The sequence below is a fragment of the Leptidea sinapis genome, chromosome 12 (assembly GCF_905404315.1).
Source record: "Leptidea sinapis chromosome 12, ilLepSina1.1, whole genome shotgun sequence".
Taxonomy (NCBI): Eukaryota; Metazoa; Arthropoda; class Insecta; order Lepidoptera; family Pieridae; genus Leptidea; species Leptidea sinapis.
Genome location: NC_066276.1, coordinates 2,242,322 through 2,267,087, shown reverse-complemented (window position 1 = coordinate 2,267,087; position 24,766 = coordinate 2,242,322). Strand labels below are relative to the sequence as shown.

The window sequence follows — 24,766 nt, the reverse complement described above, 5'->3', positions numbered from 1 at the left end:
AGGCTTTCACGTCCCTGCCAGGTCCCTCCGCTCATGCATTACTTTTGAGCTATCGTCCCCAAGAACTAACATTGGGTTTCGCGCGCCATTACACTGAATGTGTAAATCTTATAACTATAGATTTCTTGACATCGACATATTTTCGTGCTCCCCTGCTGTGTTCAGACACAGTTTAGAATTAAAATTAAAATCGTTGTTATCATTGCCCCAAGTTTAGTTTTAATTAATTTCATTTGTCTACATCTTTTGTATCAATGCTCATAATCAAATTAGTTACTTCTGTGAATGTTTGCGTTTGTGACCTATAGAACCTTTGATTTTTATTTTTGTCATTATTGTATTTGTGAAATATGTGTTAGGACGCATCTATATTTATATTTTGTATCTCTTTCCTATATTGTTCAGTTCTTGTGATGTGTTTGTTATGTTTCCTTGTAATAATAAATAGATCATAATAATAGTAAATACTAATAACTATAACCAAGTAACACAGAAATTTAAACTCTACTCGTGTAAGTCGGATCCACGATTTAATTAACATTAAAATTGGAAGGAAATTGCTAGAATAAAGGAAATTGTTTTAAAATAATAATAAAAAATAAAGACAAAACAGTATATAAGTCGAATTCACGAAACCTACAATCATTATATTGCTGAACTTCAAGTTTATCGTCAGATATTATACGAGTACAGCTTATATTCGGAAAATACATAATGATTAAATATATTTGTAGCGCGTTACTTGTAACAATGTTTGTGGAAAATGTAAGTTGAATTCTATTCTTAAAATAACTTTTGTAACATTAAATTTTATATCTTTAATTAACATTTAGTAGCAGATTACTGCTAGTTGACTATAAACAGACGCTGTTCTGTCCATATAAAAAAATGTTCCTAAGTATTCTGGATTAAGGTAGTCTGAAGCCATAGGATTTAAATGATTTTATAATATGTAATAATAAAATGATAAGGAACAAGGAATAATAATTTGTGTAAACAACTTTTATATTACTGCTTTATAATTGCCAATTTCTTAAGTATTAAAATGGGTATAGTATATTATGCTTGTAAGATAGACATATGCCATTGGACTTTTCTGTAGAACTATCAATGATACACAATTCCCCCATACATTATTTTGTTTCATCTGAAAGGGTTAAGACAGCGTTTTCGTTGTCGTAAATATATTTATCGTTAATGTATACAAAATTTTGAAGAAAAACTTAACGAATTATAAACAAAAATCTTTCTCGAGAACTACGCTACGCTACGACAGACAGACGCAGCGGAGGACTTTGTTTTATAATAAATAGCCAAGATAATATTTTAGAATGGTGTCATTGATAAAATATATTTTTTACCTTCTTTTTTATGATAAAAGCGATGTTAAGTTCCATGATTCTAAGTTAGATTTTAATCTTATTAATTTTAATATTTATACACAAATAAAATTTGAAAAACAAAATTTTATGAACGATGCGGGATTCGAACCCACGACCTCCGGCGTTCCTTTTTATTCCGTTAGCTCAGTGGTTTAGAGCACCGGCACGGAACGACGGAGGTAATAAATTTTGTTTTTCAAATTTTATTTGTGTATTAATCCTAGAAGTGAGGGTTATCACTTTAAAAACATAACAAATTGTTAATATTTATACAGTTTTATTATAAAGTCTACTGTTCAGGCATTATCTATTGCCTGCCTCTTGAGATAGAGGTCCCGGGTTCGAATGAAGGTGAAAAAATAAAGATGCAATCATTTATATGATGAATATGAATGTTTGTTTCCGAGACATGGATGTATATGTATATTTATGTATGTAAGTAATTAAACATGTTATACACGATATATTCAATATAAAAATATTGTATTAAATATATCGTTGTCATGTACCCTTACTACAGGCTATGCCTAGTTTGGGGCAAGATAATTTGTGTTAAAGTGTGCCAGTATTATTATTATATGATGTATAAATAAATGCTCAGACTCTTCTCATAAGACTCTTTGAGCTCGTTGAAGACCAAGTCCGAGTTCTAGTTCAAGAATCTGTCCGAGAAAGATAATAATATTTTCAAATTACATTTTTAACATACGAAAATCATTTTCTTGAAGTTGTCAAACATAAATTTGTCTCTTGGAGTTCAACTGAACAATATTGGTTTCACCTCAATCTGTGACCCCATAAACACCAGCAGTATTTTCTTACCAACACCAATACTAATAAAAATGTTTCCTGAGTACTCAATAAACTCGTAAAAACGTAATCCTCATAAAGTACCTATAAATACAATAGGAGCAAATAATTCTTTAGCCAACTGTGTAATCTATATATCGCACACCTAGATAAAGAGTAGTACAACTCAAAATACCTCTTTTTTCAGGAACAGTAAAAAACGTTTTACTCAATTTCTATTTGACTTATTTACAAAATTGTTGTATGTTGTTGTACATTATTTTTTATGCTATTTTTTACCTAAATTTCTCACCTTTAAATGCAGATAATAACTGTTTTATTAAGTTTTTTCGTGTTATGTTAGTAATCGTGACTAAATAATTGTTAAATATTTTTATCAACTCAAAATGAGCACATATTTGTGAAACATTTTAAATTAATGTACTCTTCATCTGTATGTTTTTTTTCAAAATCATTTCAGGAAGAGTAGTGTATCTCAATAGTTTTTTTATTAATTGACTATAACTAATGAAATAAAACATTATGTTTTGGTTTACACATATATTTATTTTGTATTAAGAGGACAAACAAATAAAGGTTATCAAAAACACAGCACTTTTCTAGGAACAAAGTAGACTTTTTCTTATAATTTAGATAGTAACATCTCTTTATCAGTATTATAATCGTATAAGTCAATTAAATAATGACAAAATAGTCCGTAAGTATTTTTTTTTGTAACAAAACACAGCCTTTTATGGCTATTTTAGAAGTGACTTCGTCACAAAACAATTACATAGCTTATTTAAAATAACAGGCATGACAATGGAGGTACTACGTACCAACAATTATCTGTTGTCAGTTAACTTAAGTAATAAAAAAACATTATAAAAATGGTAACATGAATAAAGGCATCTACAAAACACTTAACTCTGTTATTATTATCAGACTCATCGGTAGGATTTTAAACTTATTAATTAAATCAGACATTTTTTTTTTTAACTTTTTATGGAGGCATCTAAACTATGTATAATGAAACTATTATTATCAGACTCAACAACAGTATTTTCAACTTTTTACTTAATTAGATCTGACTATATTATTTGAACTTTTTACTTAAATTGTATCATCATTAAACTTACTCAGTCTTTCAAAAGCTACAACGTAGGTCTTAACATTTTAAACTTTTTATTCCATATCTAGCGCATTTTTGTAATAAGAATCAACGTAACTCAGTGGAATAATTTTCTTATCAATTAATTCCGTAATATCTCGCTTTTTATTGACACCCAATGGTATTTTTTGCAAATACGCTTGTTTCAAACTTGGGGAAAATTGGTGTTCTTGTGTTCGCCTTTGATTTCTTACAAATGCTTTTTTATTATTTTTGTCTCTTCATAAGAAGTTTTATAAAAAAATGTCATTGGTTGCTGCTTTTCAACACGAAGTTGTTTGATATCGTGCCATTTTATTTGTTCTCTGTCAACATTAACAGTGAAATTGTTTCCCCATTCTTCTTGAAGGGCTTTTAGATCATAGAAATTTTTATGTGTAAGTTCTTCCACATGGTAAGCTTTTCCAGTCTTTTTAGCTGTTCTTATTAAAGTTGCGTATTGTTGTGGACAGTATATTGGGCCTGATTTAGTATATCTTTTGATTTGTTTTTCGATAACACTATGTACATTATCGCCCTCATTCTGCGAATGCCCACGAATCATAAATTTATGAGTAATTGAGTTTAAAATCATGGTTGCAACAGCAAATGCGTAGGCAGACAGCAGATATTTATTTTTTTGCTGACCACAGCAGTTGTCACTATAAGTATAATGTCCAGTTCGGTACCTGATGTATTTTTCTCAACCAGCATTTGTATATATTGCAATACGCAGGATCCGATTCCACAGCACCACGTTTGTCTTGGATTTCGTCCCAAAAGTAGCATATTACATCTTTTGCATACAAGTCACTAATCGTGAAATTCAGGCAATTAATCCTTGATTTATAAAAAAACAAGGATATTTGCCCTTAAGGCAATTGCATCACGGCTTGGAGATCGTAAACTGCAACAACTACGTCTTTCTTTTTCTTGTCAGCTTCCTTTTCTCATCTAGACAGCACTTTCTCTTTTAAATGTTGGTCATAAGCCTCACTCAGTTTTTGTTTTTCTTCTCCGTTAGCATTTTTGAATGTTTCGCAAAGATCACATGCATCTTTTTTCGGGATGTGAAAGGAAATATTAAACTGTGTATTAAAAATACGGTTAAAAGTTGATGACGAAATAAATGGTAATCGTTCATCTTCGCGTAGATCTTTATAATCTCGGTATAGATCTGTAAGTGACTTTTCGCTTGGAATGAATTCTCTCGTTGTTTGTGCTCGAAGGTAATGAGATTCTATTCTGGGGATAGACTTAATGAAAGCGACGACGCTTTCTTTTATATCATTATCTATGGTGGAGTGCTTGCCGTGCTTACCCCTCTGGCCATCTTCTATGAAACCGCCTTCTTGTCGTTTTGCAAGAGCTGTCCTAATGTACTGGTCACTTATGTTTAGGGTACCTTTGAAAAAAGTCTTGCAGACTCTAAAACGAATATCATCAACTTCAAAGTAAAATGCAGAAGTGAGTGACCTTAAATTTTGGGTACTGCTGTATCTGTATTTAGGCTTAATCTCTTGTGTGTGCCTTACAATGAACTCTTTGTCTTTGGAGGTCGCCTAGTCCCCAAAATTTGTCAAACAAAGATTTGCGTAATATTTCACTTATTTTAGATTTGCATTTCAATTTGCACTTATCTTGGCATGGAGGCTTGACTGTTCTTTCCGGGACGCTCTTATTAGTTGAACTTACGTAAGCCTTTCCGGTGTTTCGACGAGTTTTCTTAACATTTGTTGCCCAACCGGCAGGGTTTCTTGTCCTTTTTCTACCCTTTTGCTTTCAGGATCAGGAGGCTGGTTTGTAATCGGTTGAGAGGTGGAAACTTCAGCAGGTGGATTCTCGCTCAAGAGATTGGCAGGATTTGGCATGGTAGATGGCACAGAGTTACTATCTATGAAAACAAACAATAGCATTTGTTGTTTTGAATAATTTGAAGAACTCCCAAGAAAGAAGACCTGTTAAATCACGAATATCAACAGAACTCAAAATAATTTACGCTTGATTACTGAGGATAGCCACAAATAGAAAACTTAGTCGAAATAATTTAGTATTTGGGCGTATTGACAGCATCTTTCCCGACAGCTGACATGTTGTAACTGGTGATGCGTTACTGTTGTTGGTGGGGGGTATACGTGGTGCCACTCGGAAAGACTGACTTACAGCGCCATCAACATTTTATTTATGAAGATTTGTGCACAGGTGTCTTTGAAGTTAGTGTAATTTTTGACGCAGATTCCGATAGGCGCGAAAACTTGATTTTGGATTATTTCGAGTTGTGCCACCCATTATCTAGGTGTGCGATGTGTAAAAATGAATTGCTGACCGATTTGGCTAATTTTGGTCTTGAATTATTTGTGGAAGTCCAGAGAAGGTTAAAAAGGTGAATAAATACTCGGAATTAAATAAAAACAACAATTTTTTGTCGTTCAGGAGTCATCATCATCATGAACAACGAATAAGAATTTTCATATCTTCTCAGGAGGTAAAAAATAAGCTTAATTTTAGCTAACTATAGTCAGTAGATTAACTACAGTGGTAAACTATCTATCAGATTATTTTAATGTTGATTGATAAATCTTAAGTTTTGTCACAAATTACATTTTTGAACCTAACCATAATATTTGACATTTGACAACCAATATATCGATCCATCCTCTATGACGATTGATACCTTAGAGTTTAGACAAAGAGTGCATCCTTCTATCTTTGTGAGTGAGAGTGCTATCGCACTACGTACGATCCGCATCCTATCCGTACCCTTTAAAACATGTTCCGGAGTAGTCGTAGAACTATTTCTTTAGTAGTTTACGCACTAGATTCAGTTTCCCTCATCCAATTTCGTTCCTTTAACCGTTCCAAATAGTTCTAGACTACTCTGGAACGTGTTTTCACGGATACGGAGAGTGCGAAAGCGCTCTGACGATTACCGCTACGTACGTTAAGGGTATTTTATTATGACCCACCCCTAAATATATGTGTTTTTTTTTTTTTTTGGCAATTATTTTGTATTTTTGTATGATTCAGCTTTAAAAAATACATACCACTTCAAATTTTCACCCACCTACGATCAACACCTATTTTTGTATCGCGATTTTTATAGTATTTTTTTCCATCCACAGAAACCCTATGTCTGTGGATGGAACAGAATAATAATATGCAAGATGGCAATGGAATGTAATAATTTTTGTAGTACAATACATTTTATGTACGGTTTAATAATATTTGGTAGGTCTGTGAATCGGTTGTCATCTATTTTTTATACCCCAAAATTTTAATTATGTAATTTTTTCTTATTACTTTATATGGCAAAATTTTTATGCTGAAAACCAAGCCGGTTTATTTCAGCATTCTTGAATTAATGGGCTTGGTTTACTTAGATGGTACTATTGTGTTAAGATTTAATAGTAATAATATTGGCACATTTTTACACAAATTATCTCGCCCCAAACTAGGCATAGCCTGTACTATGGGTACAAGACAACGATATATTTAATACAATATACTTACTTAAACATACATAGATACATATAAACATCCATGACTCGGAAACAAACATCCATATTCATCATTTAAATGATTGCACCTACCGGGATTCGAACCCGGGACCTCTAGCTTAGTAGTTAGGGTCACTAACCATTCGGCTATATGGGTCGACATCAATCTCAGGATATGCAACAACACTTTCCAAATATATATCGGATTGTTGTTATGTCTAAAGAACAGCTGTAGCTTAACTTTCTTAACCCTCGAGACTTGAGGGACAAAACAATCTGATATTTGAGCCGCCATTAATTTTAACCATTTTGAATCAATTTCCGACAAGCCCCTTACGAAGTATTGAAACCGTAACACTCACAGGTTCATCTGATCCCCCAACCGTTTGTCTCCGTTGAACAGGTTGGAGAAGTGTAGCAGCACTCTCTTGGGCACAAACTTGACTCTGTAGTCCCGCATCCGCATGTACGTGTGTCCATCACGCTCCACTGGCTCGCCGATCAGCTCGTGTTTCACGACCAAGTTTACTGCAAACGTTCACATAGTGTCTCCTCAAAAATTCACAAATTCGCGAATGGCAATTCCAAATGATACAATAAACAACAGCAAATATGATTAACCCATTGAAGTTTTATACATGTTAGTATAAAACTACAAGTATGTATTTTAATACTTTATATATATCAAAAAAACATTTAAATCGAATAGATATATATAAGGATGCAACGAAACTATCATACTATAATTATTTTTGAATTGAGTTTCAAATAAGCAGCGCTTAATTGCATTGAATTTGAAGTTGATGTTATCAAAACATTAAAGACTATTGGACTAGGTATTTGTTATCAATTAGCCTTGATATTTCCACGTGCTGTAGGAGAATAAAATAAATACATAATATATTTTAACTAACTATCTAACTCTTTAAATGCATTTTGCTGAAAAGGTGCGGTTAATCCTTTCTAAAAGGCCGGCAAAGCTCCTGTGATTGCTATTATATTGCAAGAGAGTGTATTCAAATAACTGGATTGTTGTATGCTGAAATTAGGGTTTAGGTCTATGAATTTTTCTTCCAATTGTTTGTTAAGGTCTCTCTGATCTATCTCTATCTGACAACTGGAGCAAATTAAAGTAGAAGAAAAATATTAAAACGACTTCGAATAAAGAAAGAAATGAGAAATAATTTAAAGCAAAAAGGGGCGGATACTGAAAGATTCCGATCCGTGTGTTTTATTAATATTTGTGATAATTTACATGAAATAATTACAATACATTAGAAATAATGTATCGAAATATATCCGTTTATGGGTACTTGATTGGATTTTGGGGAGATCTAGACTGGGAGGGAAAATGCCATATTTGGATGATATTTCTTAACATAAAAATCGCGTCCCAATATCGATCAATTAAAATAACTAGGTTTAACCCATTTTTTTTCCTTATTGAATCGGCAATAAAATGATTAAATTAAAGGGCAGATTTGTATTCTTTATATTGTGGCTTTTGCAGAAAGGTCACCACAATTGTCATGGTGAGGTAAGCTAACAAGTTAAAAATAACACCGTATGTTGAAAAGCATTCCATTTTTAGCGGTAATGACCAGTTATTATATGCAACAGTTTTATTATTTTACTTGAGATTCTGAAACAAAAAGCAAGCTGTTATTTATTATAAAATGACTCAAAGAACATGCGCATAGATGATTGCTAACAAAGAGAATGTAAAGACTACGCAATAAGAGGCGGGACTGCCTAAGTAAAGGTTGAAATTTAGTTTAGTATGAAACGTGCAGTGAGATTTTACATAAGTTAGAAACAGTAATTACAATTGAGCGACGAAGTATATTCCGGCAAAGATTGAAAGCGAACAGTTGCTTAAAACGCAGTGGATTTTGGCTATCTCCGTTTTTTACAAGTTTAGCCGTTATCTGACAATCTATCAATAAATGCACGTTTTCGGTATACAATCGAGTGATTGGCTTTTTTCTTAGAGAGTTTCTCTAGGCTAGATACTAGGTAACGTTAGTGATAGGAGTGATATTTAAAGCTTAATCATATTTTTACAAAAAAATTATACAAATTGAGCAAGAACCAAGAAAATGAGATACTTCAAGGATGTAGGACGGAGAATTCATGAGGTATCAAATATTTATTCAGCACTTTAAATGCCAAACTCACAATCGTTCAAGTTGTTTTACTTAGTTAGATTTTGGTCTCGAAGCGTTTCTGTTTATTAGTCATACCGCCAGGCTTCCTGGATTTATATGGAATTGAATATACCTGCTACCCATCACTTTCTCTATTTAAGTTACCCATAGTAATATTGGCGACGCCCTTCCCGTGGATCGGCAGCACCAGAATACGGCCCTTCATCACGTAGTCTGTGATGAACTCCATTTTGGGCGTAGGGACTCTGTGCGTAGTCTGTAGTGCTTCAGGTCAGCCCTTCAAATAAAAAGTCACATTTTATGTCTTTGTCATTTATCGAAGAAAAAAGTCACTTTAAAATCGAAATTAAAATAATGTTATTTGCCATTGTTTAACATTTTTCCGTTATAAAAACATAAGAAGATAGATAGTCTGTATGTTGCTAAATATTTTCATTAAAAGAATAGCCCTGGGACACCAAGTGAAATTTCGATTACAACTATGGGGTACACCCTCCAACTCAAATATTGAAATACTTCAACGGCTATAATCCAAAATGCTTCGAATGATAGCTAATACTCCATGGTTTATTAAAAACGAACGTCTGCATCGAGAATTAAATATAAAAATTATAATAAAGGAAGTAGCAGACTCACTATAATCTTATCAGAAGCGTATGCAAAATTCCCCAATTCAACTTGCAAGATCTGATGGATAGTTAATAATATTTGAGTAAATCACTAGATTCTGCTCCAAACACGACCCCGACTACAAATACTTAATATGCAGCTAAATGTTTTTAAGATTGTAGGAAAAATAAGAGTTCAAAAAAATATACAAAAATAATTGAACGAGACACTCAATTCAAGAATAGGCTGGATATCCACGCCAATCTGTCCTTCTGTTATTAACTAGCGTAGAGATATGAAGTTGTGATTAATATCCAACGCTTACGTCTGTATTTTCTGAGGATTGTTTATCCCTCCAAACTTCAAGAGTTCTAAAATTGAAATTAAATAAAGTTTTCATTAGCAATGTTTCTAACTGGCCAATTCTAAACATTTTCAGTGTTACCCACCCAATTAGTACCTACATATGACGTGTTTTTGCTTTGATGTTAATTGACTTATTTTCAACCAGGATGCCGCAAAAAGTTAATTGAACCAAGAGCGGAAATTAATAAAATGCCAATTTTTTTATTTAAATTACACATTTCTCCACAGTGATAGTTAAATAAGTTAACTAGGACATTCTTACACGGTACGATAAGGATTATGTATTATTAAGAAGGACTAAGTGTCCAAATAATGAAGTACCACAGTGTCGTGTTTTTCTACCAGCAAGCAGAATTAATTTACAAGCACCATATTGTTTCGGTCTGAAGGGAGCCTTGACAAAAGTCAAGAGTAAATATACATTATAATTACTACTACTCGTATATAATAAATAATGTTACACTCAAAGACTTAAAACGCTCCTTCAGCGAATAACCAGATCATTCTACCTGCAATAATTTATATCGTAAAATTCGTGTTTTTGCTCTCATGAAAACGCTGACCAGACGAAAGCAGATTCGCAGTGAAATTCTCGTCGTGGTGATTATTTTTTTATCATCAATATTTCATATATTTGACATTAATATAAACTTAACAATTAAAAATGTACAAAGGGAACGTTGTTATATAGAATAGGTAACACTAAAACAGTCCATAATTTTCATTCATGCAAAGCATCCACAAAGTAATGATGAAAAGCCCGCATTAGAATACTACACGCAGTCACTGGCGAAATACGTTCTACAGTACGATGCGAGGGTCCAACTACGTAAAAGCTCTTAGAAATTCAAAAAAATGATTTAACTAGCCAGGTCTTAGTTTTATTATATCTTTTCCGAATAATATTAACGTCAATACATCGCTGCAACCGATGGAACCACCGAGAAAAGCACTTTGCCCCCTTGTACTCATCAACAAAACTAGGCGTTTTGTGTATGAGTATCTACACAGATTTTTTTACGTTTTAATTATACTTATGTATACTTACTTCACCTTAATTAAAGTTTACACTTTACTATTATTTTCTTTATTAGAATCTCATCTTATTTAAATTTCACAAAAACAGAATAGCTGTTGCATTATCATATTATATAAATAACTCAACCAAAAATTTGGTTAGCCTGACTGCCTCTTTTCGGCAACATACTAGTAGTAGTTTACAGACATGTATGGAAAATTGTCCAACTAATGATTGCCAAATTGCCTCTATTGGGCAAGCAAATAGTTTTAAGACTTTGGAAAGCATTCCAAACATTTTTTTTAGATAAGTGTACAATAGAGAATGCCTCTAGCTCAGACTTTTTGTTAAATACTTATTCTTGTAAACATTCAAATGTTAAACGAAATACAAAAAATGTTAAACTTATAAACTTAGTACACCAAAATATACAGGGTATGCTAGGTAAAGATTTGGAAATAGAGTTATTCATGAACTGCGACAACATAGATATACTGTGCATTAGAGAACATTGGCTAAAATGTCATCAGTTAATTTTTAATTTAAATAGTCACCAGATTGGTAGTTCATTCAGTAGAGAACAAGCCATACATGGTGGCTCTTTAATACTGATCAGTAATGAACTGAAATATAAGGAGCGGAAAGAAAATAAATTGAAATAGCCTGTGTTGAATTGGAGCAATTAATTATTATGAGCATATACAGACCACCCTCGGCACCATATGACAGTTTTGAAAATGTAATGGAGAAAGCTCTATCAATGATTTGTAATAAAAACAAAAAAGACTATTTTTATAAATAAAAGGCCATGCTTTAGTGACTGGGCTACCGTAGGCATCCATAAAAGTAGAAAACGACTGTATGAATTATATAATGAGAAAAAATTTAACACAAGTGTTAAATTCATTAGTTATGTTAAAAAATATTCCAAAATATTTAAAATTGTATGTAGAACAGCTAAATCTCGTTTTTTAAGTGAAAAGATTAAGAATAGCAATGATAAAATAAAAACCACATGGAGCATTATTAATGCTGAGACAGGAAAGTCTAAATCACATAAGACTGATTATTGCCTACAATATAACGGGAAAACGGTTAAATCAGAAACTGAAATAGCTTCATTATTTGACAATTTCTTTTTGAATATCCCAATCTCAACAAATGAGTCCCTAAATTCTTCACCTCTACAAGCTGAAACTATGTTGAAAGAAAATGTCGAAGAATGTTCTAAATATTTTAAATTTCAATATGTGCACTATACCGAGGTCGTAAAAGTATTTAACTCTTTAAAATTAAAAAATACAATTGACCTCTGGGGTCATTCTGTCAGTTTAATTAAAACTATAATCTCTGTCATAGCTCCACAATTAGCAATAATATTTAATAAATGTATTGACTGTGGTACCTTTCCTGATCTGATGAAATACAGTAAGACAATACCTGTTTTTAAATCAGGTAATACTAGTGATCTCTCAAATTTTAGACCTATATCTGTATTGCCTGTTTTCAGTAAAATCTTTGAAAAACTTATTTTAAATCAAATGCAGACACACTTTAGTACTTTGCTGACGTGTAAACAGTTTGGATTTACGAAAGGTCGCTCAACAACTGATGCGGGTGTTGAGCTTATTCATCATATCTATGATGCCTGGGAGGATTCAATGGATGCGCTCGGTGTTTTTTGTGATCTATCTAAGGCATTCGATTGCGTCCAACACGAGACTCTTAACAGGGAATTACAACACTATGGCATCAGGAACAATGCGCTGACACTTATTAGTTCTTATTTAGAAAATAGAATTCAGACTGTTCATAAAAATGGAAAGCGCGCCCCTGGATCAACCATTAAAATGGGTGTCCCACAGGGTTCAATTCTTGGTCCATTTCTATTCTTTATCTATATAAATGATTTGCCATATGTTGTTAAAGGTAATCATGAAATTGTTCTATTCGCTGATGACACATCCCTTTTATTTAAGATTAAAAGACGTGAATCAGTCTTGGATGATATAAACAATGCTTTGTTCAAAATTGTTCATTGGTTCAATGCTAATAATTTGCTTTGGAATAGTAAGAAAACTAAATGTATTAAATTCATAACCCCAAATGTCAGTCAGGTGAATTCAAATGTACTTGTGAACGGGGAGTACTTGGAACTTGTAGACACCACAGTTTTTTTGGGTATTACTTTAGACGCAAAACTCCAATGGCGTCCACATATAGCTGGTTTGGCAAATAGACTTATTTCTGCAGCATTTGCTGTAAGGAAAATTCGCCAGCTCACAAACGAAGACACGGCACGTGTCGTATAATTTAGTTATTTCCATACTGCTATGTCTTACGGTATATTACTGTGGGGACACGTTAGTGATATTCAAACGATTTTTGTGCTGCAGAAAAGTGCTGTTCGAGCAGTCTACAATCTGTCCACTAGACATTCGTTGAGAGATAAATTTAAGGAGATCAACATATTAACAGTACCATGTCAATACATATTTGAAAACCTAATATTTGGGCATAAAAATATAGATCGTTTTAAAAAAAAACAGTGACATTCATAACTGCAACACTAGAAATAAACATAATCTTGCTCTGATTCACACAAGGCTAACGAAAATAGACAAATCATTCAGAGGACAATGTGTCCGTTTTTATAATAAAATCCCTGAAGAAATTTGCAAACTACAATTAAAAAAGTTTAAAATATTTGTTAAACAGAAACTTTTAAAAAAAGCTTATTATACAATTAAAGATTATATAACAGATAAAAGTGCATGGGATTAAAGCAATGTAAATAATATTATAATAATTTAGCAGTAGGACTGTATTATTCTATTATTTGTATATTTTCTTGACGTCAAAAAGTGATACGGTTATCCTATTTTGAGAAATAAACTATTTGAATTTGAATTTGAATTTCCTACATTTATATATATAAAATATTTATAAAAAACAATGTCCGTTTGATCCAAAAAAAGGAGACTGTTTGGATCCGGCAAAATACATGCCTTTTGCCTCCCCACTCTCCAAACTCATGGAGAGCATAATTAACCGCCAGGTCTTGGTATACCCACAAGGTAACCAGTTGATCAACGGCTGACAGTACGGCTTCCGCCATGGTCAGTCGGCAGGCGATCTTCTGGTATACCTAACACAAAGATGGGCGGCGGCTATCGAAAGCAAGGGGGAAGCCTTGGCAGTTAGCCTGGATGTAGCGAAGGCCTTTGATCATGTATTTGCACGAGGCGCTTCTCACAAAACCTAAAGCATTTGGGCTTCCCGAGTGCTTTTGCAAGTGGACCTCCAGTTTCCATTCCACTGGGCGCAGCAAACAGGTCGTTGTCGACGCTTATTGCTCGAACCCGAAGCCCGTGAACGCTGGAGTGCCCCACGGCTGGATGCTAACACCTACACTGTTTTTTCTGCATATCAATGATATGTTGGACACCGCCAATATACATTACTATATAGACGACAGCATTAGTGGTGCCGTATACACGGGCCATGCAGGTCTCTCTCCGGCAATCGACGACCAGTGCAGGGAGAAACTTGCGTCTACTATCGAGTCCTCTCTTGAGAATTGTCGCGGGATGGGGTAAATTGATCCTTATACAATTTAACCCCCAGAAGACCCAAGTTTGTGTACTAAAAAAAACCATTTGTCGTATTATCGCCGTCAGTATCCAATCACGTGCAACGCAGAGCAGCTCGAATTATCGGGTACCCAGTGCTCTGTGATCGGCTGGATCACTTGGCGTTGCTTAGACACGTTGCTTCATTTGTTAGTCTTCTACCGCATTTATCACAGGAAGTGTCACATCTAATTCCGGCCGCCACAAATTAGGATATCACCACCACCATATGGATGTGTAGCGGTCCTTTACATGCGGTACCAAGGAGTTTTCTTCCACGTACTACAAAACTGAGGAGTGAGCCTCCTTGTTCGGTGTTTCCCACACGATAAGACAGGGGTGCTTTCAAAAAAGCGCCTAGACATCCTTAAAGACCGGCAACGCTCCTGTGATTCACCTGTCTGTGATCACTTAGCACCAGGTGACCCGTGCGCTCGTTTGTCCTCCTTTTCCATAAAAAATAAAAAACAATATTACGTATATAAATATAAAAATTTAGAGTCCAATCGGCGTTGGTTTACTACAATTCCGCCGATGGTTATGGTGACAGACTGAGAAACTTCCGTACCCAAAACAGATGCTTTCTGTAACTTACCCTTAATCCAGTTATTAAGGAACTGGAGACTGGAATTCGGAAACATCTAGATTGGGAGCATTCTGTAGAAATTATCATATTGGATGAAATTATTATTATTATTTATATAATATAAACAAAAACGCATACATACAAATGTAACAATATAATAACCAGATCATAATATTAATAAATACTAATAACTATAAAATAGTAACACAGAAATTTAAACTCTACTCGTGTGAGTCGGATCCACGATTTAATTAATATTATAATTGGAAGGAAATTGATAGAATCGAGGAAATTGTTTGAAAATAAGAATAAAAAAATAAACACAAAACAGTATAAAAGTCAAAGTATCAAAATCTACAAGCATTATATTTCTTAACTTGAGTTAATCGTCGCAAAATACAAAATGATTAAATATTTTTTTATCGCATTACTTATGACAATGTTTGTGAAAAATGTAAGTTGAATTCTATTCTTAATATAAATTTTATTTATATTTAACTACCAGATCAATACTAGTTTATATTAATCATATTTATAGTGTCAGTCTCAAAAACAGAAACAAAGAGGCACCTTTAATGTACTAAATTCCTCTGGATGGCTCACTAGGAAACCCTGTGCACAGCCAACCAGTGATTACCGTCTGCTATGTAATTTTATTTAATGTTAATAATAAATGCACTAGAACTAAGACTAAATTATACTATCTGACTACATCTAAACAATATTATAATATCTAACTTTAAAGCATACCTATCTAATAATAAGAACTTTATAAAATTAAATAGTAATAGATAAAGCAAATAGTCTATATATATAAAAATGAATTGCTGTTCGTTAGTCTCGCTAAAACTCGAGAACGGCTGGACCGATTTGGCTAATTTTGGTCTTGAATTATTTGTGGAAGTCCAAAGAAGATTTAAAAGGTGAATAAATAAGAAAACGCTGCTAAATTAAATAAAAACAACAAATTTGTTTTTCCTTTGATGTGTCCATACATGATTTCTATGAGAGAATTTATTGACGCATGGTTTGACAGTTCTGCTGTGAAACAATTTCATTACGACAGCAGGGTGCATATTTTACGAAGTTATTTTTGATGTAATGATATTATATTATTGACAAATTCATATAAAAACATTATTTTATTTATTATATACAGAACAACGTCTGTCGGGTCAGCTAGTTATAAATAAATATTCATAATTAAAATAATTAATTTTGAGTTGATAATTTTCTCGGTTTCATCATAGCTTAATTGTAAAAGCCACTCTCGTACTGTATAGATCTTACTTTGTAAGAAGAGAGGTCCGCAATTTTTATTTTATTATTTACTTGGTTATATATTGAAGGTCCTAGATAGCTAGCATGATTTCGACACATGACAAGATTGAACTTCGGAACACAGTAAATATTTTTGAATCTACGAGAAGGTAAAGCCAAATTTTCTTTAAGGCGACCGGGCTTTTTGTGCTGTTTGATAGTTAAGCAGTGTAAAAATAATTGTCGAACGGTAAGGACTCTAGTTACTTTGTAGAGCATATGAGAAGGGTACATGAATGGTTTATATGCTATGATTTTTAGAAGCATGCATTTAGCTCTTTCAAGACGTATTAAATGGGTTTTAGTTGCTCCTATCCAGGATATTACACAATACCTGAAAACAGAATCGATGAAGGCATTGTACATTTTTAAACAAAAATCTAGATCACCTAGATGCCTTCGTTTTGAGAACCTTGGCAACTTTTCGGATTCTCCCTGAAAGTGTTTCAATATGTTTATCCCATCTTAGATATTTAATTTGATGAACACGTTCAAGTTTTATGCAACTGCATTGGTCTAAAGATGAGCAACAATGCACTTTAACTGAGATGTTTTTGGGTGTGTTCTGATATGCACTGCGACCACTGTACAGTGTGACGTCACTTTAGTATACTGTGAAGCCGTTCCTTTATAGCCAGCTAAACTGGTTACTATTTAAAACGGAACGCAGTCCCGAATACTGTCAGCCGCATTTTTTGATGCAGCATTCAAATGAGTGTATTAGTTTTCTAGTTCATTAAAAAAAAACTGTTGTTGGTGTACTGTAAAATTAAAAATATTTGGGATTAAACTGTACGTATTGTTTATAAAACGTTAGGCACTCGAGTGGTTTCGACTGATCACGTGATCAAAGTACTGCGAGTACCTTACCACGAAAACGCCAGTGCTAACAGTAGAATATGGCGGCGATTTTTGACATCATATATTTACCTAGGGTACTGCGGCAGTATACTGGCAGTCCATAACGGAACGAATTTTTCTACAGTGATAGCACTGTGCAGTACTCGCAGTGCATATCGGAACATACGCTTTATTTGGTTGTTATTTGACACCTGCAGAGAATGTTATAAATTTTGACTTTTTTAAATTCATTGTTAGAAGGTTTTTTTTGAGCCATAGTGATATTTTGAAGTCCTAGTTCAGCTTTTGGACAGTATCCCATGTTCCAGCTGTGAAGAGCAGACCTGTATCATCGGCATATGATATTATTTTACATTTTGGAATTCAGGGAGCAAAGGTCGATTTATACTATAGTAGGTTATATTTAATTGTTTCTATTAAAACAGACGCTGTTCTTTCAATAGAAAAAAATGATGTTCCTAAGTATTCCGTAATATTATTGTAGTTAAAGCCATAGGAAACTTTGATTTTATAGTAGTAATAAAATGATAAGGAATAATATCGTATTTTTGGAAACAGCTTTTATATTACTGCTTTAAAATTGTCAATTTTTAAAGTATTAAAATGGGTATAGCATTAATATTTTGCTTGAAAGATAGATATATGCCATAGTGGACTTTTCTGTAGAACTATAAATGATACCTACACATTTCCTCTACTCATTATTTTGTTTTATCTCAACGGGTTATGACAGCATTTTCGTTGCAAGCTCCCAAGGATTTCATTAAATGTATAGGAATCCGGTAAAAAACAGTGTCCTTAGAAAGTCATCAAGATTCAATGTCGTTACAATTAGAATTTTTTTATGACATTAAGGGACATAGCGTGCAGGATGTTCAGCTGATGGTAATTGATACGCTCTGCCTATTACAATGCAGTGCCGCTCAGGATTCTTGAAAAAACCCAAAAATTCTGAGGGGCTCAATAATTGCGCTCGTCGCCTTGAGACATAAGATGTTCAGTATCATTTTCACAGTAATTTCACTAGCTACGGCACCCTTCAGACCGAAACACAATAATGCTTACACATTACTGCTTCACGGGAGTAAAAGGCGCCGTTGTGGTACCCATAATATAGCCGGCACCCTGTGCAAAGGAGCCTCCCACTGGTAAAGTGTTAGATAGCTCGTGGTGACTGTTCTCGGCACATTATCGTTATTATTGGTAGAAGTAACATTAGAGTTATAGTTGAAATCTCTTTATTGTATTGTTAGAGTCTTATTTTCGGCTTTACTTATTCTTAAATAGAGACTTTCACTTACCCAGTAAGGAAAATTTGATGTGAATCTGGAATGTCACTTTGATACTTATTTTTATTTGATATTTATTTTTACCTTGCTTATAATATATTTTATCTATACCCATGCTTTAAATCCTCTATTAAAGATTCTGAAACAGTTAGCTTATTGCCAACATTAAAACACCCAATGTTCCAATAACCATTACATCATCCAAACGAGTGTTGTAATGTTGTACTGAATTTCATAACAACTATCCTATGTTTTTTTCGATCCCCTGATGCGCAAAGGGTTTCAACAGACAGCCACATTCTTATTGCTCGATGCGTGGTATCTGTATGAATTTCAAAAAAAGAACATTTTCGTTTACGCGCGTTCCACACTACCAGAAGCCGCGCGCCGTAAAAAAAAGTAGGTTATTCGAATCCCGCCATTTTTATTGTTTTGTTTACAAAAAATGAGCGATTCATTTTAAACGCTGCAAAAGATATTCGAGTGAATTTTAATATTGCACTATACAAAATGTAAATTACTACTTGAATAAATAATTGATTCATTAATACTTACTTTTTTGTATATAATCAGTAATGAATGATATTAGGATACTACTAGGACTGGTGTTTTAATGTTAGCAGTAAGCTTACTGTTTCAGAATCTTTTAGAGGATTCATATTCTGGGTGTAGATAAAGTCTTGTATGCAACTGTTGATAATTAGGTATTTAAACACTCATGTGATACTCTTATCACATGACTGTTAATGTTAATGATAATAGTATAATCCACATTCGAGTTTTAATACCCCTTATTACACAACAGTTGCATAAATTACTATTAATTGCTATTCTTTCTAACATGTCATTCCTTATTTTTTATGTTTCTAGAGTTTACAAGATGGATGGGAAAAGTCAAAAGATGCGAATGATATGAGCCAAGATTTAGAAGCAGAATCATCACGTGATGATATTCAACGATCAATCGACGAAGAAGATGAAGTTCCAGAACCGGCTGATGATGATAATGGTGATTTTAGTTCAATTAAAAAACAATGGAAACGTATGAAAAGATCTCCACGTGATTATCCACGATCCAACTAATCAAGTCAAAAGAGAGACGACATAGAATGGGAACAGCATTAATGTAATTTTGTTTATTTCTCGCCGCAATATTATAAAGATTCATTAAAATAAAGCTTTTGAACATTTGAATGTATGTTTTATGATTTCTGAACCTTTAGCAGTTAGGATCGGAGATTTTAACTTTTTATTTATTTATATATATGGCTCATACCATATATGGCTCATACCAATCCCTAATAGTCTTCGAATTGTCTCATAGGTAATCTGCGGGATTTCTCCAATTAGCCGCTCAACAGAAGCCACATTATTTTCGTTGAAGGCAGTTAAAGGCAGCCCTTCACGAAATCCGTGATGTAAAGAAACCCGACCTCTCTCAAATTCAGCAAACCTCACGGTGCTCAAGCAATGTGCTTCTCTCCCAAAAGCATTTTAAAGACGAGCGGCACAGTCTCGCGGAGAGAGAGAACTTTTAAAATCATAAAAAATCATCACTCTAAAATCTTTTCGATTTAATTCCATTTTCGTTGCGTACGTAGAACATTGATGTGTAATAAAAAACAATTGACAGAAGATTTCCTGCCACTTTTTTTTTATTACTATAAGAAGGTTGCAACATTTCAAAAAACATTCGAAATTCAAATAGCTACGATTAGCTAGAAGTGCAAAACTTTTAGTGTGCCCCATGTATAATGAGGTGTAAATGTGAATGTCTGTTCGTTTGTTACGCTTTTACGCCTGAGCCACTAATCCGACTCTGATGAAATTTGGTGGTAAGCTATAGAGATTGGGAAAGGACATAGGGTACATTTTATCCCGGAAAAATCCATGGTTCCCGCGGGATTTGTGATGAACTAAAATTCACGCCGATGAGCTATACCTTTACCAATAGTAGGTTTAGTTTGCCATAGCAATTTTCCTCGAAATAAGATTTATATAATATGTTGTGAACGGGAGCGAAAACGGGAAGAGGTACTGAAATAAGACATGAGATAATCTTCAATTCCAAACTTGCCTATTATCTTTAAAAACCCTTTTTCTATACGTACAATGTCGCGTGCATAATCTAGTAAAATATTTTTACTAATTATAAACCTATTTCTTAATCTATAATTATTAATCTGCGATCAGACCACTCTGGTCAAATAGCCTCTTTTAATATTGAAGTAAATAAACTTCAATTTAAAAGGTTATTTTTGCAAGAGGCATTGTTTCAGTAAAACTCTCAAATTTGTATTTGAATTATAATATTTATGCAAATTAAATGTATAATATGTTATTTGAAATAATTAAAACAGAGTTTGCTTCTAAATTTGCTTCGAAGACAGTCAACTCAGGTGGTCTTTTGTTCTTTAATTATTGGGCAACAGGTAGTATTCATAGGAGCAGACAATATGACTGGCTATCTTAAGTTTTTTTTTTTATTTATTGTTCAAAATATACAAGAAACAAACTTCTAAACAATTTAAGCCATCCTCATTAAACTTAAGGTTTTATGTGAGGAATAGTGAGTCCACTTATTCTAAACTTAAAATATTTAAATATTAAATAATTATCATTCTAAAATTATCCATACTATTCTAAAGTTATACATACTACCAACTATATAGTGAGAGATCATTATATAATCATGATGTGCATATCTTTACTCGTGTATGTGACAAAATACTTTAAATTATTTAAAATACATAGTAAATTGTAAAGTCGATGCATATTAGACGACCTGTATAGCCGAGTGGTTAGCGATCCTACCTACTAAGCTAGAGGTCCTGGGTTCGAATCCCGGTAGGTGCAAGTATTTATATGATGAATATGGATGTTTGTTTCCGAGTCATGGATGTTTAAATGTATTTATGTATGTTTATATGAATTTATGTATGTTTAAGTAAGTATATTGTATTAAATATATCATTGTCTTGTAACCCATAACACAGGCTATATATGCTTAACTTGGGGCAAGATAATTTGTGTAAAAAGTGTGTAAATATTATTATATTATATTATTAGGGAAATAATTAAAAATGCATCAAATAAAGATAAAAATGACTTGGAAATTATCAACTGGGAATCTGCAAGAATGAAACTGCAATTTTAAATATAATCTAATAATAAACAATACAAAAATCCACTCTGAGCAGGAAGTAGCTTCTGCTTTTGACTATTACAAAAACTTAATATTCGACTAAATGTTTTTAACATTGTAAAAAAACTAAGAGTTACAAAAAATAATTATTCGAAAATAATTTAACAGACCAGTCAATTTAAGAAAAGACTGGATTTCCACGCTAGTCTGTCCGTCTGATATGAACTAGTTAGAAACTTCTTCTCGTGAATGAGTGCCGATTTCAAGTTGTTTTTAACATCCAACGCCTACGTCTGTAGTTTCTGAGGATCGTTTATCTCTGCAAACCTAAATAATTATGACTTATTTTGTGACTTTGAAGTTAATTGACTTGTTTTCAATCAGGATATGAAAAGTTAATTGTACCAAGACCGGAAATTAATAAAATGCAAATTTTTAAATTTAAATTACACATTTCTCCTCAGTGATAGTTAAATTAGTTAACTAGAACTTTCTCACACGGTACGACACAATTATAATATACTAAAAAACATAAAAATACATTAAGACCAAAGAGGACCAAATGTCCAAATACTGAAGTAAATACATTGTCGTCTTTTTCTGCCGCCAAGCAGAATTAATTTACAAGCACTATTTTGTTTCGTCTGAAGGGGGCCGGTACTATTTAACATTATAATTACTACTTCTCATGGGGCGCTTACCAGAAACCTCCAAGTTACCCACAATCTGAATGGAGCGACACTCACCACCCCGGTGCGTCCTGGTAACATTGGTCAGTGATTGATAGTTATTGTGCTCGATTTTCATTAATCGCTGTGCAATGGCTGTCTTTTGCTGGCTAATGGCTAATATCTGCTCTACTACGGTTAGTGGATGCCAACCGGAAGATCTTATAGCGTCCACCTGCGTCTTGGCCTGCGCAGTTGGTCGCCGTACGCGGGGATGACGGAATCCTGGGGAGTTGAGCGGGACAGGGGTCGGGGTTTAGTTACCCCTGTAATGCAATACGCTCTTTTTGGCCCAGATTTCACGCTAAACGGTAGCCCCGTAAGTAGCCGCCACGTGGGTAATGGTCTCGTGTCCCTGCCTCGGCAGGGCCACCGGGCGAGGTTCAGCTGGGATCGGTGTCCGGCCATGCTGACGGGGCAAGAATGGGTGGAGTACCTGTTGGAACGGATCGATTCACCAGCCACTCATCTCGAACTCCTTATGTCGCGCATGTGCATCACCCAGTGGGGCCTATACTCCCGACGTAGCCCTGATGGTCAAGTTGATCATCCCCAGGTGCGGGCTCCGTGAAGGGTGGGGAGCGGCGGGAATGAAACATAACCGGTTTAAGCTATGCAAGCCAAACGATCCTCTAAAAACCCCAATATGGGACCTGGAGGGAAACCACAAGGTACCACTACTGGGCAACACACACTTCCGGAGATTGTTCAGCATCTGCTGGCACACGGAATATACTGGCAAATGAGCCATCAAAACAAAGGTAGGGTGCGACTCCGGTTAAGCCCAGACAACCGTCTATGGGCATAGATGCTGCCTCTGCAGTGTCCATCCAAACAGTCGATAGACTAGAGGCAGGTTGGACCCTTGTTGAGCTATGGGCCGAAAGCAACTAAATCTCCTAGTGGAACCGAATCAAATGAAATCGGTACCCAAACAGACTGTAAACCATCGGCCAAACAGGAGGCAGAGGAGAATGCGGCCCGTCTGCGGAAAGCCAAAGATCTAAGTTCTGGGCCCTCAGCACCTCCTGCTAAGCCTAAGGTACGCAACCTAGTACCTCTAGATGTACTAATGAAGCGAGGAAACAAACTTTACCCATCTTCAGGACGGCTCACGACCACCAAGGGCCTTCCTCCAGCAAAATTGGTGCCGTAGTCCAGCCCGTTGTGTTCTCCAAACGCCCCCGTGTAGACGACTCCAAATCTCCTACCTATACCTAATCTTTGTCATATTTATACTCGTGTTAGCTCTCATTCAAACGCTTACGAGACGTAATAAGCACAGTAGGCATATGTGTATACTGTGTAATAAAGCAAAGAGAGACAGTCGCTTCACATGCGGTGAAATTCGTGTCTTGGTTGGTAATTTTTTTTTTTTTGGATTATCAACTTTACGTATATTTGACATTTCTATAAACTCACGTTAGATACAATTGATATATCTAACAATTAAAAATGAACACATCATACAAATTGAAACAGTGTCAGTGTTGTTAATAGGTACCACTAGTACAGTCCATAACTTTCATTCAAGCTAAGCATCCACAGAGTAATGATGAAAATATACAGTGAGAAAAGCACTTTGCCCACTCGCCCTAAGTTTAGTTTATGAGAGAGAATGAACAAAGAAAATGTTTTTTGAAGTGAAACTTCATTAGAATCGCTGTGATTTGGACCTTGATGAAACGAAAAAGTGAGACGATAGAGAAGTGTACAATCACTATCTTAGTTCCGGTCTGAATGGGGCCGTACCGTTTACTTTAACATTATTATTATTAATATTATTTTGCAAACAGGTAAAAATGTGCTCATGGAGTCAGAATCTTATAGATTGCGCACGACGTATTACTACATAGACACCAGAACATAATAACAACATATGGAAGCGATGATAGTAATGTCTTTCATAGCGGTTGAAATCATTAGTAACCTAGCAACAAGTAACAGGAGTCAGGACTTCATATTATGCAGTTTAGAGGTTTAATATAAATTTTGCCAAGGCATACAGCGATACCAGTGATTGAGGTTTTGTAAACATGTTTTTTTACGTTTTAATTGTATATAATAATCTCACCTTGATTAAGATTACAAAAACATATACATACAAAATATGAATATAACGACCTGATCATAATATTAGTAAATACTAATAACTATAACCAAGGGACACAGACATTTAAACTCTACTCGTGTAAGTCGGATCCACGATTTAATTAATATTATAAT

At 34.2% G+C, this 24,766-nt stretch overlaps 1 protein-coding gene and 1 long non-coding RNA gene across 2 annotated transcripts in view; one reads left to right on the top strand and one right to left on the bottom strand.

The window, feature by feature from the left end:
* Nucleotides 1-1,956: 1,956 nt before the first annotated feature.
* The window catches only part of LOC126967315 (protein takeout-like), a 63,642-nt gene continuing 40,832 nt past the window's right edge, over nucleotides 1,957-24,766 (bottom strand). Inside the window, 4 exon segments of the mRNA XM_050811778.1 lie at nucleotides 1,957-2,044; nucleotides 7,181-7,346; nucleotides 9,131-9,226; nucleotides 9,229-9,263. Coding sequence (XP_050667735.1) covers nucleotides 1,957-2,044; nucleotides 7,181-7,346; nucleotides 9,131-9,226; nucleotides 9,229-9,263 — 385 coding nt within the window.
* LOC126967115 (uncharacterized) lies at nucleotides 15,446-19,861 on the top strand. Its single transcript, XR_007729930.1, has 2 exons — nucleotides 15,446-15,651; nucleotides 19,538-19,861. It is a non-coding gene; the product is annotated as an uncharacterized LOC126967115 (long non-coding RNA).